This window comes from Polypterus senegalus, chromosome 17 (genome assembly GCF_016835505.1).
Source record: "Polypterus senegalus isolate Bchr_013 chromosome 17, ASM1683550v1, whole genome shotgun sequence".
In the NCBI taxonomy this organism is placed as follows: Eukaryota; Metazoa; Chordata; class Cladistia; order Polypteriformes; family Polypteridae; genus Polypterus; species Polypterus senegalus.
Window position 1 is genome coordinate 34,539,578 of NC_053170.1, and position 14,489 is coordinate 34,554,066.

At 40.0% G+C, this 14,489-nt stretch overlaps 1 protein-coding gene across 1 annotated transcript in view; it reads right to left on the reverse strand.

The window, feature by feature from the left end:
• Window positions 1-14,489, reverse strand: part of LOC120518147 (mannosyl-oligosaccharide 1,2-alpha-mannosidase IA) — a 534,215-nt gene that overhangs the window by 142,708 nt on the left and 377,018 nt on the right. Inside the window, exon 4 of the mRNA XM_039740772.1 lies at window positions 12,920-13,000. Coding sequence (XP_039596706.1) covers window positions 12,920-13,000 — 81 coding nt within the window. The remainder of the gene's footprint in view (window positions 1-12,919; window positions 13,001-14,489) is intronic.

Genomic DNA, 14,489 nt, shown 5'->3' on the forward strand with positions numbered 1-14,489 from the left:
CTTTTTATGTTGTTTTGTCAGTACTGGAATTGCATTACGTGAAGTCGTTTAAAAATGCTCAGACTTCACTGCAGCCTGATCAATAATAAAAACTTGTCATTTGCTGACTTGCTGCAATGAGGATTAATACAATATTAACCTCACGTCCACATTTGGATTGCTGCTATAATTACAGTTGGGAAGAATGATGCATAACCTTGCTTCTGAAGCAAAACTGTTGACAGCTGCTCTGAAAAAGTCAGCGAAACAATTCCTAAAGTAAGCAGAAGGGTCTGTAAAAAGGACAGGGGTGTAATTTGTGTCCACATGTCATGATCTAAAGCTTGCCTGCATCCACACTTGATCAATTCAAAATAATGGATCCTTAATTCTTGGGCAGTCCAAGTCGGGATCACAGACTCAGAGCTCATCCCAGAAACCCTGGAGGCAGGGCTTGGAATCAACCTAGGACTGAACGACAGGGGATTCTCGTTCATTTCTTTCCAATATAGACATACCAGTTAGTAGTACACACATGTGGTTTGCTTTGGGATTAATCATTTCCCTCTGGTGGGCTGGCACCCTGCCCGGGGTTTGTTTCCTGCCTTGTGCCCTGTGTTGGCTGAGACTGGCTCCAGCAGACCCCCGTGACCCTGTAGTTACGATATAGCGGGTTGGATAATGGATGGATGGATTAATCATTTCCACAGTTTAATCCATTTTTAGGAATCCTATTTTCCTGAAGGGAAACTGTGATGTGGAGATGGGCCCAGACATGGCTTTTCTAAAAAGCATAAATTGACTTAAACAAAATCCAGAAATCAGAGTGACAAAAAAAAAAAATGTTCTCAAAACATTGTAAGACAGAAAGTATGAAAAAGAAAGCATAGCACCAAGTGTTTGAGGTAAGTGTCCTCAAACTTTGATGAAAACATGGCCACCAATGCTGACATCCAATGCTGACGATGCCTCACAGCCTACTTGACCCGACCTTCAACAAATGGAAGCCAAGTCTTGGGAATCGCAAAATACTACAAAATGAAAATGGCATCGGAAATGCAAATAAAATAACCTTTTTGCATAAAACTAAAGAAGATATTTGGAATCTTTGCAATCAAAAAAACCCTCAAAGAAACATAAAGATCAGAAAAAGCACTAAAGGAAGGCTAAGAAGAATTAAAAACAAAACAGAATCTTAAAGGATTAGTTTGGTATTTTTTGAGTCAGAGGTATTTCTTCACAAATCTTATATACAGTATATGAATTTGTCAGATTAAATTGTGTTGTAAAGTCCAGCATTTTCCATAACTTAAAAAACCAATCTTGGTGCTTTGGAATTAGCAGGGCAGGAAGCATCACTGGAAAAAAAAGACTTAAAACTTACCAAACACGTCCACTTTTCAAGCGAAGACCACCGTCAAGTATTGATCCGTGTCTTGAAATTACACACACATTGTAAAATAAAATCTACATGTCATTTTTGAATAAAAAAACACCAGTTTTATGAATTTTAACTGTTAAAAAAATAAAAAAAAAAACACTTGCGTGTGATACCTCAGCACTTCTAGTCTTCCACAATAACTTTCACCTCTCAAACAACAAAATCACAATAAACTGTTTGTGCCGTGTGGTTGGGTCTGTTTTGATGTACTTGAACATTTATTTGAGAACTTAGACAAGCAAACAGCAAATAGTACCAGGAATACGTGATAAAATGATTATTTTCAGATCTCTTTTGTTGTCACCAATCTGTTGGAAACATGGAAGGCACGCTTTTCTTTTATCAAAACTCAAAGAGGACGTATTTGGTAAGTTTTAGGCTTTTATTTTGCCTTGAGCTCCACTGCCTCCAGTGTAATGAAGCAGTAGAGATAAGATTTTGTAGAAAATGTATAACTCTAGTACACAATTTTGCATGACAAATGCACATAAATGCTGTTTGTATGCCGCTGATGTGAAAAATGGCAAACTTGTCCTTTAATATCAAGATCCAAAAACGTACAACTCCAGTAAAAATAGAACCTTGAAAGCTGTGTGACCATACTGTGGTCTCATACTGTACATGTCCCGGTGGGACAGGGCAGAGTCCCCTCTGATCATCTTGACAATATAAAGTGAGGGGCTTTATTGTTTTTTAAATGTGCTGCACATTGATGAGTTCTCTGAAAACAGGTGTGAATTCATGGTAATTGGATGAGAACTTATATCTAATACTTATATTTTCCTGTTACTGAAAACAGACAAAAATAAGTTTTTTAAATTTTTTTAATTATTAATTAGATCTCCCTTCACCCCCTAAGGAAATCAAGCAATGGCATGGCTACAGATTAATCCAATCTGCTGGTAAAGCCAACGATGCAATAAGCAAAGGCTTCAAAACTCCCAAGATTTCACTCGGCACCAACAATCTGAAGTGGTGATGAGGGACTCCATTAAAAAATGAATATAACACGATGCATGGAGTCAGTTTAGAACAGTGTGAAGTAACTGAAAACAGACAAGAAGAACCCATGGAAGAGAATGAGACAGTCAGTCAATCACGTAGGCATTTACCCTTTGGTGATGGACACCTACTACAGTCAATCTAAGAAGACTCAATGACCAACTGGAAGACGACAACACAAACCATACTACCAAAGGGACACATTAGTGTCTTAGAAACAAAAACGGTCAAAGTCTACGAGTTGCCTTGTTGAAGTTCGAAAATCTTAATTCAAACTACTGTACAAGGCTGCAGTCTATAACTTTACTGGACAGTGTTACTGGTTAGAGAAGTAAGTACGTCCACCACCCCAGTATCAGTCAGACACTATTTACAGGTATGTCAACTGTGGTCTCAAGAGGATACTATTGAGCTAAATTCAAACATTGTCTCCTAGACAAAAAAATGAAAAAGAAAAACGTATTTCTTTATGCAAGAGTTATATTGGATGAGTAAATATATACAGGTATGTCTGGTACCCCCGCATCGATCAAATACCACATACATTGCACATGTTAGTTCACTAATGCTTGGTGTGCATTGTTCATGCTGCATCGGGCCTCAAGGTACGTACTCACATACAGCAGTCACCATACAAGTAAATACATCATACACGTGTGTGTACTGAAGTGAACGTCAGTGCAGAAACATTCATTTGCATCAACTCAAGCTGGCTGTTCCTGGGAATGAGTGCAGCTCACAACTGTCAGGCTTTACTTGGTAGTAATCACACCACAACAATATACTCTGGAAGGACTATTAGTTTTTGCAAGAAAATGCCTCCATTACTTTGGGTCCATGTCCCCTGGCCTGGACAATTCCTAGAAATTAGCTGACGTGTCTGCAACATACGACTCTAGAAGCTGCACACTTTACGTGTTCTATGGCCTTGTCTAGTTACTGTTCATCGATGGTGTTCCCTGAGCTTCAGGGAGATGGAAGAGCTAAGCAATAAAGAACAAAAATGACACAAAGTATAAAGTTGGATGTGAGAAACCTCCTAAATGACTCCGAGGCCAAGTGGCGGTTCTACCAGCGAATGAAAAGGGAGAACACTTCTTTACTATTTCATTTACTTCTCCTTCCACGCATTTAGAAAATTCCTCAAACTAGTAAAGTGTTAAAGTGATAGAGCTCAACTAAAATCCGGCCATCATAAATCCCAGTTAGAACTGGTGACAGTAAATCCGGCCATCATAAATCCCAGTTAGAACTGGTGACAGTAAATCCGGCCATCATAAATCCCAGTTAGAACTGGTGACAGTTCATTGACTCAATAACTAAACAGTAACGGGGTGTGCAGCATTTCACTTCCATCAAGCAGTGCGAGGAGCTAATGGATTAATCAATTTAAGGGGGTCGCTAATTTTTGGACACAGATTTGGGATGGTGAAGCTGCTGCTTAATGGGACACATGAAGGGTTGGGACAACTGCCTGGACTTCTTACTGCCATACTTGTTTTGTCACTTCAGGGACTGGCCATCTACCACACACAACATGCCTTTTACCAACAATACAAATACCCAAGTATACCATCACGAAAATCAATTTATAAACGAGAGCAAGAGAAACAGAGAAAGAAAAAGAGGACCCAGGGGGCTAACTCACGTCAGCAGATCTAATGCATATCAATGGCAGCCCCTCACAAGAGTGGTACAGTCATTAGACACCTCTCAACATGTCACTGCATTTTCGCACACCTGTGCAATACACAAGGAGAGCGATGTTTTCCAAAGACTCGACCAAGTGGGTCTGCCATGGGAAACAGCTGGGACTTCTGCTGAGTCAGATGTGAGGTCACATAATTGGCTTACTGCATTCCACGAGTTTCCTATCAGGCTCTGCGTTGCGGTGACCAGCTGAGGCCCAAAATGATGTGATAGTCAATAATGGCTGACCTCTTGAACCTGCTAGTGTGTCAGCGTTTAGTTTTTAAAGTGGAAATGCTGGCATACCAGACCTTGTATCAAAAGCCTTTAAATGATGTGCGCCATTCTTATTTCTGCTTTACAGAATTATGAAAGATCCAGACTCCCTAAATAGTTACTAATGCTTGCATTTGCAACTGCCGGATTGATGACAGTAAGTCACAGATTACCACATCTACTGGTACCTCTGCCATGTTCTTAACAGTACTGAATCCTCTAGCAAGCCATACTTGACACTGCGTTAATGCAATTCGGATACAAACAACTTTACAGGCCTCTCTTTATGTTCTTCAACTGACTGTTCAAGAAAACTATTAAAATGAGTGATGTTGCAATGAAGTAGAGACAAATTATGGCAAATTGATTTTATTTTCAAATTAGCAGACCAGAGATGAGGAAATAAACTAAATATCCTTCAAGAAGGCATTGGTCAGGTCTCATGAGGTCCCACCATGGCTCAGAAAACATCCCCCAAGAGGACAAATAGCACATGTGCCTGCAGAATGAGGCACACTCCCAGTTCTGTTTGCTGGTGGATTATTTTCTAATCATACTTATTCACTGCAGTTGGGCTCAATATGCTTGCCAGGTTTGGAGCAAGCCCTGCTGTAAAAGGTACAACACACAAAGCTGATGAACTGATCCTATGGTGTGACAGCATTCTTCACACATCTCAACCTCTCTGGCTCTTAGTGTACCTGCAGAATTCCTCCTACGGCTTTCCTCGGTATGCTTGGGTGTCTCAGTCTCTCCTGTGCAGTACTTCCTCTGTTGATCATACTTGGCAAAGCCTGCTTGTCAGACTCTGTCATTATGAGGCATCTTGCTTGCCTTCCTGTCTGCTTTTTGACAACCATGAGTTGTATTTTTGCAATACTTCCCATCTTTGAAGGCGACTCGAGTTGCACATCATTAGTATTTAGCAACCTAACAGCAGTCAATAAGTTTTTTGTTTTGTTGTTGTTGTTGTTGAAGTTTTCTATTTAATTGTCAGAATTAGTAACTGATTCAACCCCTACACTATTGTGTCATCGTCTCGACAAGTGAGCAACCAAATTGAAACTGACCAATCAGACCAAAGCCAAACTGACCAATTAGATTGTGCAGAGGGACTAGATACAACACAGAGAAATTTGCATTTTATTATATAGCAGATAATGTAATAAAATATAATATGATATAATATAACAGAGAAAGATGCAGAGGACTATGGGAGGAAACCAGAGCACCAGGAGGAAACCCACGCAGACACAGGGAAAACATGCAAACTCCACGCAGGGCGGACCCAGAAAGCAAACCCAGGTCTCCTAACTGCGAGGCAGCAGCGCTACCACTGCGCCACCCATAATATAATATAATATTATATAATATAATATATGTGGTGGGTTGGCACCCTGCCCAGGATTGGTTCCTGCCTTGTGCCCTGTGTTAGCTGGGATTGGCTCCAGCAGACCCCCGTGACCCTGTGTTCGGATTCAGCGGGTTGGGAAATGGATGGATGGATGGATAATATAATATAATATAATATAATATAATATAATATAATATAATATAATATAATATAATATTAAAATTCTGCATTTGCAAGTGTGTGTGTCTGTCTGGCCCAGAAATGAGAGGTGGAGTAAGGGTAAGGGCTCCACCTCCGAGGAAACAGAAACTTACTTGGCCGCTAATAACACAAGCAAGGCGAGCATGTCAGCAAAACGAAACCTCAGAGGAAAGACTTTGCCACTAACATCGGCAAAACGGTATCTTTTACTTTTCCTCCTGTCGCTAATGCACAAGCGATGCAAGCACGTTGGCAAAACGAAACCTCCTAGGAGAGAGATGCCCAGAGTAGTTCCTTTCAATTACCTGACATCTCTACATTTCATTTTTTTTTCCTGATGATTTCAATAGTTTCTTGGACCCCAGGCTTTTAACAGCACAGGTTTACACAGCTAGTATAATATAATATAATATAATATAATATAATATAATATAATATAATATAATATAATATAATATAATATACTGTAGGTCCAATGCATATTTGACAATTGAGAATGTTATGTTTTATTGTAATATAGATCCTGAGGTACATTAAAACCCTGCCCAGGGCTACCTCTTGCCTTGTCCCTGTTGCTGCCAGGATTGGCTGTAGCTCTCCTCTGTCCTAAATTAGATTATGCAAGTCTGAGAATATATTATATATTTTATTATATTACAGTATATTATATTATAATAAAGGGGAGTACAATGATATAATGGTTATACCATTGCTTTCCCCACACATCCAAAGAAGAGGGTTTTGGCTATTCCAAATGGCAACTTGCATGTCTGTGCATGAGGTGTGTGTGTGTGTGTAATTGAGTGGACCCTCTGATAGGGTGATGCCCCATCTAGGGCTGACTCCTGCTTTTTGCTCAATGACGATGGGATTGGATCTGGGCTTTAATGACCATGAGTTGGATTAGCAGGGTCTGAGACTGTAAGGTTATGTTATAACACATCATGCAGTAACATGGCAGCATGGTGGATATCATTACTGCCCCCAGACTTCAGGAAGAGCTGCTCAGACAATTAGGTAAAATAGACATCCACCAAGGGCATCGTCAACCAGAAGGCACTGTTTAATAAAGTCAAGGGCAGCGCTTCCTGGATACCAAGGAAGACCAAAGCGCCAGTCCTCCTAATATTACTGATTACACGTTATGGACAGCAGGGAGGGGCCATTTTGTTAACTCCAGAGGCTCGTGCACCAGACATGGAGGAGGACCCCTTCCAACACCCTAGCCCAGGGCTCCATATGGGCTTTAAGCGGCAAAACCCTCAGGCACCAGGGTTCAAATCCAAGCCTGGTCACTATGAATATGAAGTTAACTGATTTCTATAGATTGGATGGTCTTAAATCTTCCTTGTCGTTAGTGACCAAGTCCATCAAACTGCCAACACAATCAAATTTAATCAAACAGCCAATGTTATTAAACTAAAATACCACACAACAAACCACAAACTGTTAATCAGAAAGGAAACCCAGTGCATAAAAAATGGTGGTTCAATAAACTGAAATAACTACTTGCTAACAAATCAGTGTTTGATGCTTGGCTATAAACTCTTGTCTAAAGGGAGAGACTGAGGATGAAACCAAAAGTTCAAAACATGAAAAACAACCAAGAACAAGTCAAGTCAAGTCAATGGCAAGCAAAGAAAGCTACACTGTCGTTAAATATGCCAATGATGTCCAGCGTTTAGGCAGTGTGGCATTGCAGTTAAGGCTTTGGACTTCAAACCCTCAGGTTGTGGGTTCAGATGCTGCTGCTGACACTGTGTGATCATCAACAAGTTACTTTACATGTCTGTGCTACAATTGGAAAAAAAATGTAACCAATTGCATCTCAAATGTTATCCAAGTCACCTTGGATAAAGGTGTCAGCCAAATAAATAAATAAATAATAATAATTCATACCTACAAAGACAGTAGCCATTTATAGCCAGTCTTTCAAGAGCTAAATAAATGGTGAAGTGGGACTCACATTAAATAAGCACATCCCGAATAAAGTTTTATTGTTCAGGGACTGTCATTCCATGGAGAACAGCAAACTAGGCCATAAACTTCCATCAGCCAGACACCTCTGACAAAGAAGAGCAGCAACAACTCTGACTGAAATCTAAAATCTGGACTAAACAAATATCTTATAAAAATGATGCAAATATAACAAAATCCAATAAATAAGAAAGGAAAGGTATCATCTGCAGAGGCTGCACAAAGCATAAAGGTAGCCCTCAAAAAGAAGGGAGATGAAACACCGGGAAAATGAAAATGACGAGTAAAGTGCAGCAAAAGCACACGTGGGCCGCATAAACATTTCGCAATGCTGGATGAACCCCAGGAGTCCGGTCAGGCCCTGACCCAGACGTGAAGAAAACAAAGATACTAACAATAATAAATATTATTAAAGAGAAATTAGAACAGGGCACTGAGTTATGAAATGGTCTAGCCTCATCTCTCAAACCCAAAAGAGACAATGAGAATGAGACACATGAATGAACTGAAGGCAGGCATTTTGATTTTGTACATTAAAACAATGGAGGCAATCACAAAGAACAACACAACAAACCCTAGGGAGCAGCTGACCTACTTTCCCCTCACACTCCCCTATTTAAAATTCTCTCAATAAAAATTCACTTCTCCTCTTCTCTCGCTGACAGTTTCTGACTACCCTGCCAGACAGCCATTGTTCCAGTTTCTAAGTGTTAGTCTGGGGTGGCCGTTTTAGGTCTTCGCAGGTTCCAGAGTCACTTAAGGGATTAGGGTGCCCTTACTAATTACTGGGCCTTTACAAGGCCATTTTTAGTGTCTGTGTGTTTATAATGGAAGAAGGCAGGGCAGCTGAACTCCTTCCTGGTGTCACTTCTGAGGTTAGGATATCCTTTGTAAATACGGGGATTGCCAGACAGTAACTGTTACTGTGTGTTAAGCCGATTTCTCATTACCTGACTTCTAGTCGTGGGGTATGTCGGATTTACTGACCACAGTCACTGATTTTCTTAGCTGGACTGTGTCAGTTTGCACAACTGAAAATCACTGCCTATGTTTAATTTACCAACTGAGTGCTGATTTTCCAACACAGTGGTGTTTGCCACATTTTGTGATGGCCAATATCGTGCTGCCTGGTGGAGCCAGTGCTGTATGAAGGGTTAACAGGTACAGTGAGTTCAGCCGTAGCCTGGGCCCTTTCATTTCTTTTTCCATTCTGTCATGGTACATAAAATGCAAGACATCAGACAGACAGGTCTTTCTTTTGTTTGAGCGGTTCGTACTTCTGGGTGAGTGCTCACTGGTGATCAGCTCTCATCCACCACAAAGCTCATTCCTATGACTAAATACCAAATCAAACCTGTTTTATTTTACTGGAGTGAGTTGTGGACAGTTGGAGTGAGTTGTTGGGTACATCAGCCTAGATGACTGACCTTCATGGGGGTGCGCTGCTGAGTGACTCCTACTCGCTAAGATTACATAAATAAAGGCTATGCTATGCCTTAAATCGTTGGACAAGTTGAATAACGTGACATAGCCTTTAGCTGTGGTGACAAGCCTGGAGTCAATTCTGTGTTTGGACTGGCAGTATAATGTAGCAATCCTCTCCGCCAAAGCCAATTGCTTCAGTTTACATAGTTCTAGTGGGTGTTGGACATCTGATATCTGTAGACTCACTTCTGAGGTAAAAGCAACAGCCATCCCTGCCAAACATCCCCTGTTACTATCAGTTCATTCTAATAAAGTGGTAGCTATTTGAACTATTTCCTAGAGTCACATCTGGAACAAGGATAGCCATATAAAGTATCAGCCTGCGTGGTAGAAAGCCACTTGGTACTATTTGTTGGTTCTGGAATGAAATGTAGCTATTTCAAGCCCTGTCCCCAATCAGGATGACCCCATACAGTAAAAACCTTTCCTGTCACCCAACTTCTATTATCATCTGATTATGGCAGGGAAGGTGACCCCGTTTACCCTACTGAATCGCTGCTGAAACTGGGGTGTCGCTAATAAGCACTAGATCTTCATTTAAAAAGGTTGGTTAGTATTGGTAGGAGAGGTGGCCATCTGAATGCCTCCCCAGAGTCTTTTCTTAAACCAGGGTATTCCTAAAAAGTATTTGACCTTCAAGTCAGAAATCCATTGATATTGTCTGTTAATTCTATTAGGCGGGGTAGTCATCGGAGTTCCTCTCCTAGATATCTTTTGCAGTCAGGATGGAGCTATGTAGTCTTTGGCCCCTACCAAAGCAACCATAAGCCCTATTACTCACTGTATTTAAAGGGAGCCTATAGAAGCACCCACAGGTGACGATGTGTATCAGAGGAAAAAACAAGCCATGAGGTCAAAGGAACTGCTTCCAGAGCTTAGAGTTAGAACTATGTTGTAGAGCAGATCTGAAGAAAGCTACAAAAACTTGTTGCAGCATTGAAGGTTCCCAAGAGCCCAGCGGCCTCCATAATTCTTAAAGTGAATAAGTTTGGAACAATCCTGACTCTACATAGCACTGGCCAAATTGAACAATAGCAGAACCAAGGCCATGGTAAGAGAAGTGATCAGGAATCTGATGGTCACTCTGGCTAAGATGAAGAGAACCTGAGCGGAGATGGGAGGAACTTCAAGAAGGACAAGTACCAATGAAATACACCACTGATCTGGGCTTTATGGAAGAGTGGTCAGACAACACAAGAAAGCCCACCTGGAGTTTGTATAAGGCCTTTGCTAAACGACTCTCAGGCTATGAAAAAACAGGATTCGTCTAGTCTGATGAAACCAAGTTGGAATTGTCTGGCCATTTGATCTGATGAAACCGAGATGGAATTGTTTGGCCATAATTCTAAGTGTCACATCTAGAGGAAACCAGGCACTGCTCATCATCTGCTCAATGCCACTCCAAAAATGAATGGTGGTGATAGCATCATGTTGTACGGTTGGATGTAGAGGAGACTAGTTAGAGTTGTGGCAAAGCTAAACGGAGCAGAGAATAGAGATATCCTAAATGGAAACCTGCCTCCAAGCATTCTGGACCTTAGACTGGGCTGAAGATTTATCTTCTACCAGGAGAATGACCCTAAGCACAAAGCAAAGACAACACAGGAGTGGCTTAACAACAACTCTGAATGTCCTTGAGTGACCCAACTAGACTCGAACACAATCAAACATCTCTAGAGAGACCTAACAATAGCTGTCCAGTGACTGTCTCCATCCAGCCTGACAGAGCTTGAGAGAATCCACAGGGAAGACGGACATGGAAAATCCCCAAATCCAGGTGTGCAAAGCTTGTTGCACCATAACAAAGAAGACTCCAGGCTGGAATTGCTGCCAAAGAGGCTTCAACAAAGTCCTGAGTAAAAGGCCCAAACACTTGTGTCAATATGATATCTTAGATTTTTAGTTTTAATAGGTTTGCAGGACTACCTAAAATTCTGTTTTCATTTTGTCATTCTATGATATTGAATGTTGTTTGATGTGGGGGAGGAATGAAATTAAATGATTTTAGCATAAGGCTGCAACATAACATAATGTGAAAAAAGTGATGGGTTCTGAATACTATCCGAATAGATAGATAGATAGATAGATAGATAGATAGATAGATAGATAGATAGATAGATAGATAGATAGATAGATAGATAGATATACTCAAGTCTAATCAGTAACATAAAAAATAATAAGACTATTATACCCATGATCTAGATGAACATATTAAAATGGCCCCTGTGACACTTTACTATTCAGACCAGTTATGGGAGCCTGGTCAGATGCAGTTGATATGATCTGATGCTTTGTCTCCTGATTAGTCACCTTTTCAGCATTGTTTCACTCCATTTCTTTTTAACGTGATTTTGCAGACTGATGAACAATATAGTTTCCAGACGGATAAGGAAGCCCACTGGCCAAGCTGACAATCAGTGCAGCGCTGGGGTACAACACAAACCAAGCAGAGTTCTGCTTACAGGACGGCAATGGCAGCTTTGTCCTGCAGAGGAGCGATCCGACAGTCGTCATCTTTAGAGGTGAGCTGTCACGCCTACTAAAACTTTCCCGATTTATGGCACTCGAATCTTTAGATAATTGGAGCCTGATTGTTAGGACTCTACTTATCTCCTACCCATGAGTGTAAAATAGCAGTGGACGTGTGCCATAAATCTCACATTGCGCATTATAGGTGCACCCTTCCATCGTGATGAATTGTTACAAGGAGAAATGTATTGATATCTCTATCAGCCTCAGGACACAACGTTTTCAGCCTGTTTAAAAATCGCACCGTCACCGCAGCACATAATGCAAGCAGGAAAGAATACAGCACTGCCCGACACCATAAATCAGAGCTCCCCATTAGAAGAACTCCGCTCTCTCTGCTACCTGCAGATGGTTTATTTACTTATTTTGACTGTTTAACCTTCATAAGAGGAGCTGTCAGTTGGTATTTGTGAATCTTTCCCCCGATAATCGCATCTCCTTCTCTAAGCTTTATATTTTTTTGCTGTCAAGTAACACCTGTTTATCTGCTGCAACAGAGGAAGCAAAATTAATAACAGAGGCAAAGCTGCAGCAGAGAAATTTGCATTCATCCTCGCAGAAGGCGTCTGTAATCTGGAACAAATACGTTTTCCTTTCTGCTTCATTTCAGCCGTTTGCAGTACTAACGCCCCTGTCTTGCAATCAGCCAGATACATGTTCATCTAACAGAATCCCTTCCAGCGAGGTGGCACAGACACTTGGCATTGGACACTTGGAGCTTCCCGATCAATTCACATTAAGCAGAAATGAGAATACATGTGTCGATGATTGTCTCGGGCACTATCTACTCTACAGAGTGGCCTCACATAAGAGTCAGGGGCCCAAGCCGACATGAGGAGAGACAAAGTCCTCCCTGATGCTGTTTATCATTCTCAATAAATCCTTCTGGACTTGAATTTCCATTATTGTACTTGGGTACCAGGAGGAAAAAAAAAAGAGCTGAATCGGGAAGAACCGCAAGAATAATCACTCTCTATAAATCTTACCTCCTCGCCTGTCAGGTAATATGCTGAAAGCAGCCCACCAACATAACGAATGTTCACTTCAAAAAGGGAGGCTTCTCCATTCTGTTAAAAAAAAGATAATAACAATAAATAAATAAAGGGGAAAAAAAGAAAGAAAGCAAGAAAGATACACAGATATATACTGTCCTGAATTGTTACTGCTGTCTAAAACGTGTTTACTTAAAAGCTGTAGAGATTCATGTTGCAATTTAAAATGATGCTTGTGGATGGAGTTTTAAAAGCTTTTTATAACAAGTGGACAGTTACAAAAAACTTCCTTAATACAGGTGGATAGTTATGAAAGGCACTATATGATAGATAGATAGATAGATAGATAGATAGATAGATAGATAGATAGATAGATAGATAGATAGATAGATAGATAGATAGATAGATAGATAGATGTGAAAGACACCATATAATAGATAGATAGATAGAAAAGGCACTATATAATAAAAGATAGACAGATATTCTTTATTAAACAAAAGAACAGTTAAAAACAGTTATACATCAAATTAAACATAAGGAAAAATTGAAAAATCACCAAAAGACAAAGTAAATTTGTCATCCTTCAAAACCAACTGATTTCAGAAGGGAAAGGCCAAATCATCAGTCCATAATGAATTTCCCAATATCACCAGAGCACGACACTTCCTCAACACGCCACACGCATTTAAAACTATTAATGTAATCAATACTTTCATAATATGTAGGGTATTTTACTATGCTTTTAATTAAAACCTCAATTTATCAGTAAACATCAGTAGTTAACATATTCTTATCTAATACCTAACTAATTTAGTCTTCCCTATAGCAACAAATTCACAATTGGACACTTAATAGTATTCTTAATTTTTTTCAGAGAAATCACTACTTCCAAAATAAAGATATTCCCTGAAAACTCAAAATCAAACTTAATGAAAAGGGATCTAAGAACTCACATAGCGGTTTTAATCTATAGCAGTGTGGAAAAAAAAATGAAAAAAAGTTTCCTTTGGTCATCATAAAGGAAAAAAAATTGAGTCCATCAAAATCCATGACAGACTGCAAATAATTTGAAGCAATGGCCCCATGCAAGGCCCTCCATTGTAAATCCCCACCTCTCTTCTCTATTGATGGTTTATACAATGTCCTCTAAGAAGGCACAGGCAGCTGTAATAACTTATGTAGGATTTTCTGATTGATCAATTTTTAATAAGACTTCCACCCAGGAGGACACCATAATAATGTGGGATTTGAAAAAGAAAATTTTAACTTGGTTAATTAATTATTAGTTTTGCCTTCGGCAATATAGGTAATTAATTCAATAATTCAGCAAGACTTCTACTTTATTTACGTTACTTTTCTCTGTTGTTTGAGGAATCTCTGGACTTTGGACTCATATCAAGGTAAGTGAGGCACACTCGTTTTAAGAAACAGATTAATACAATTTATTGACAAACACAAGACTTATAGCAATACGATAACTGCATATATATGTTGATATATAAGACTGGGCACAGACAGACTAGACAGACAAACATATAACATATAGGCCGGTCATTTCTTGGTA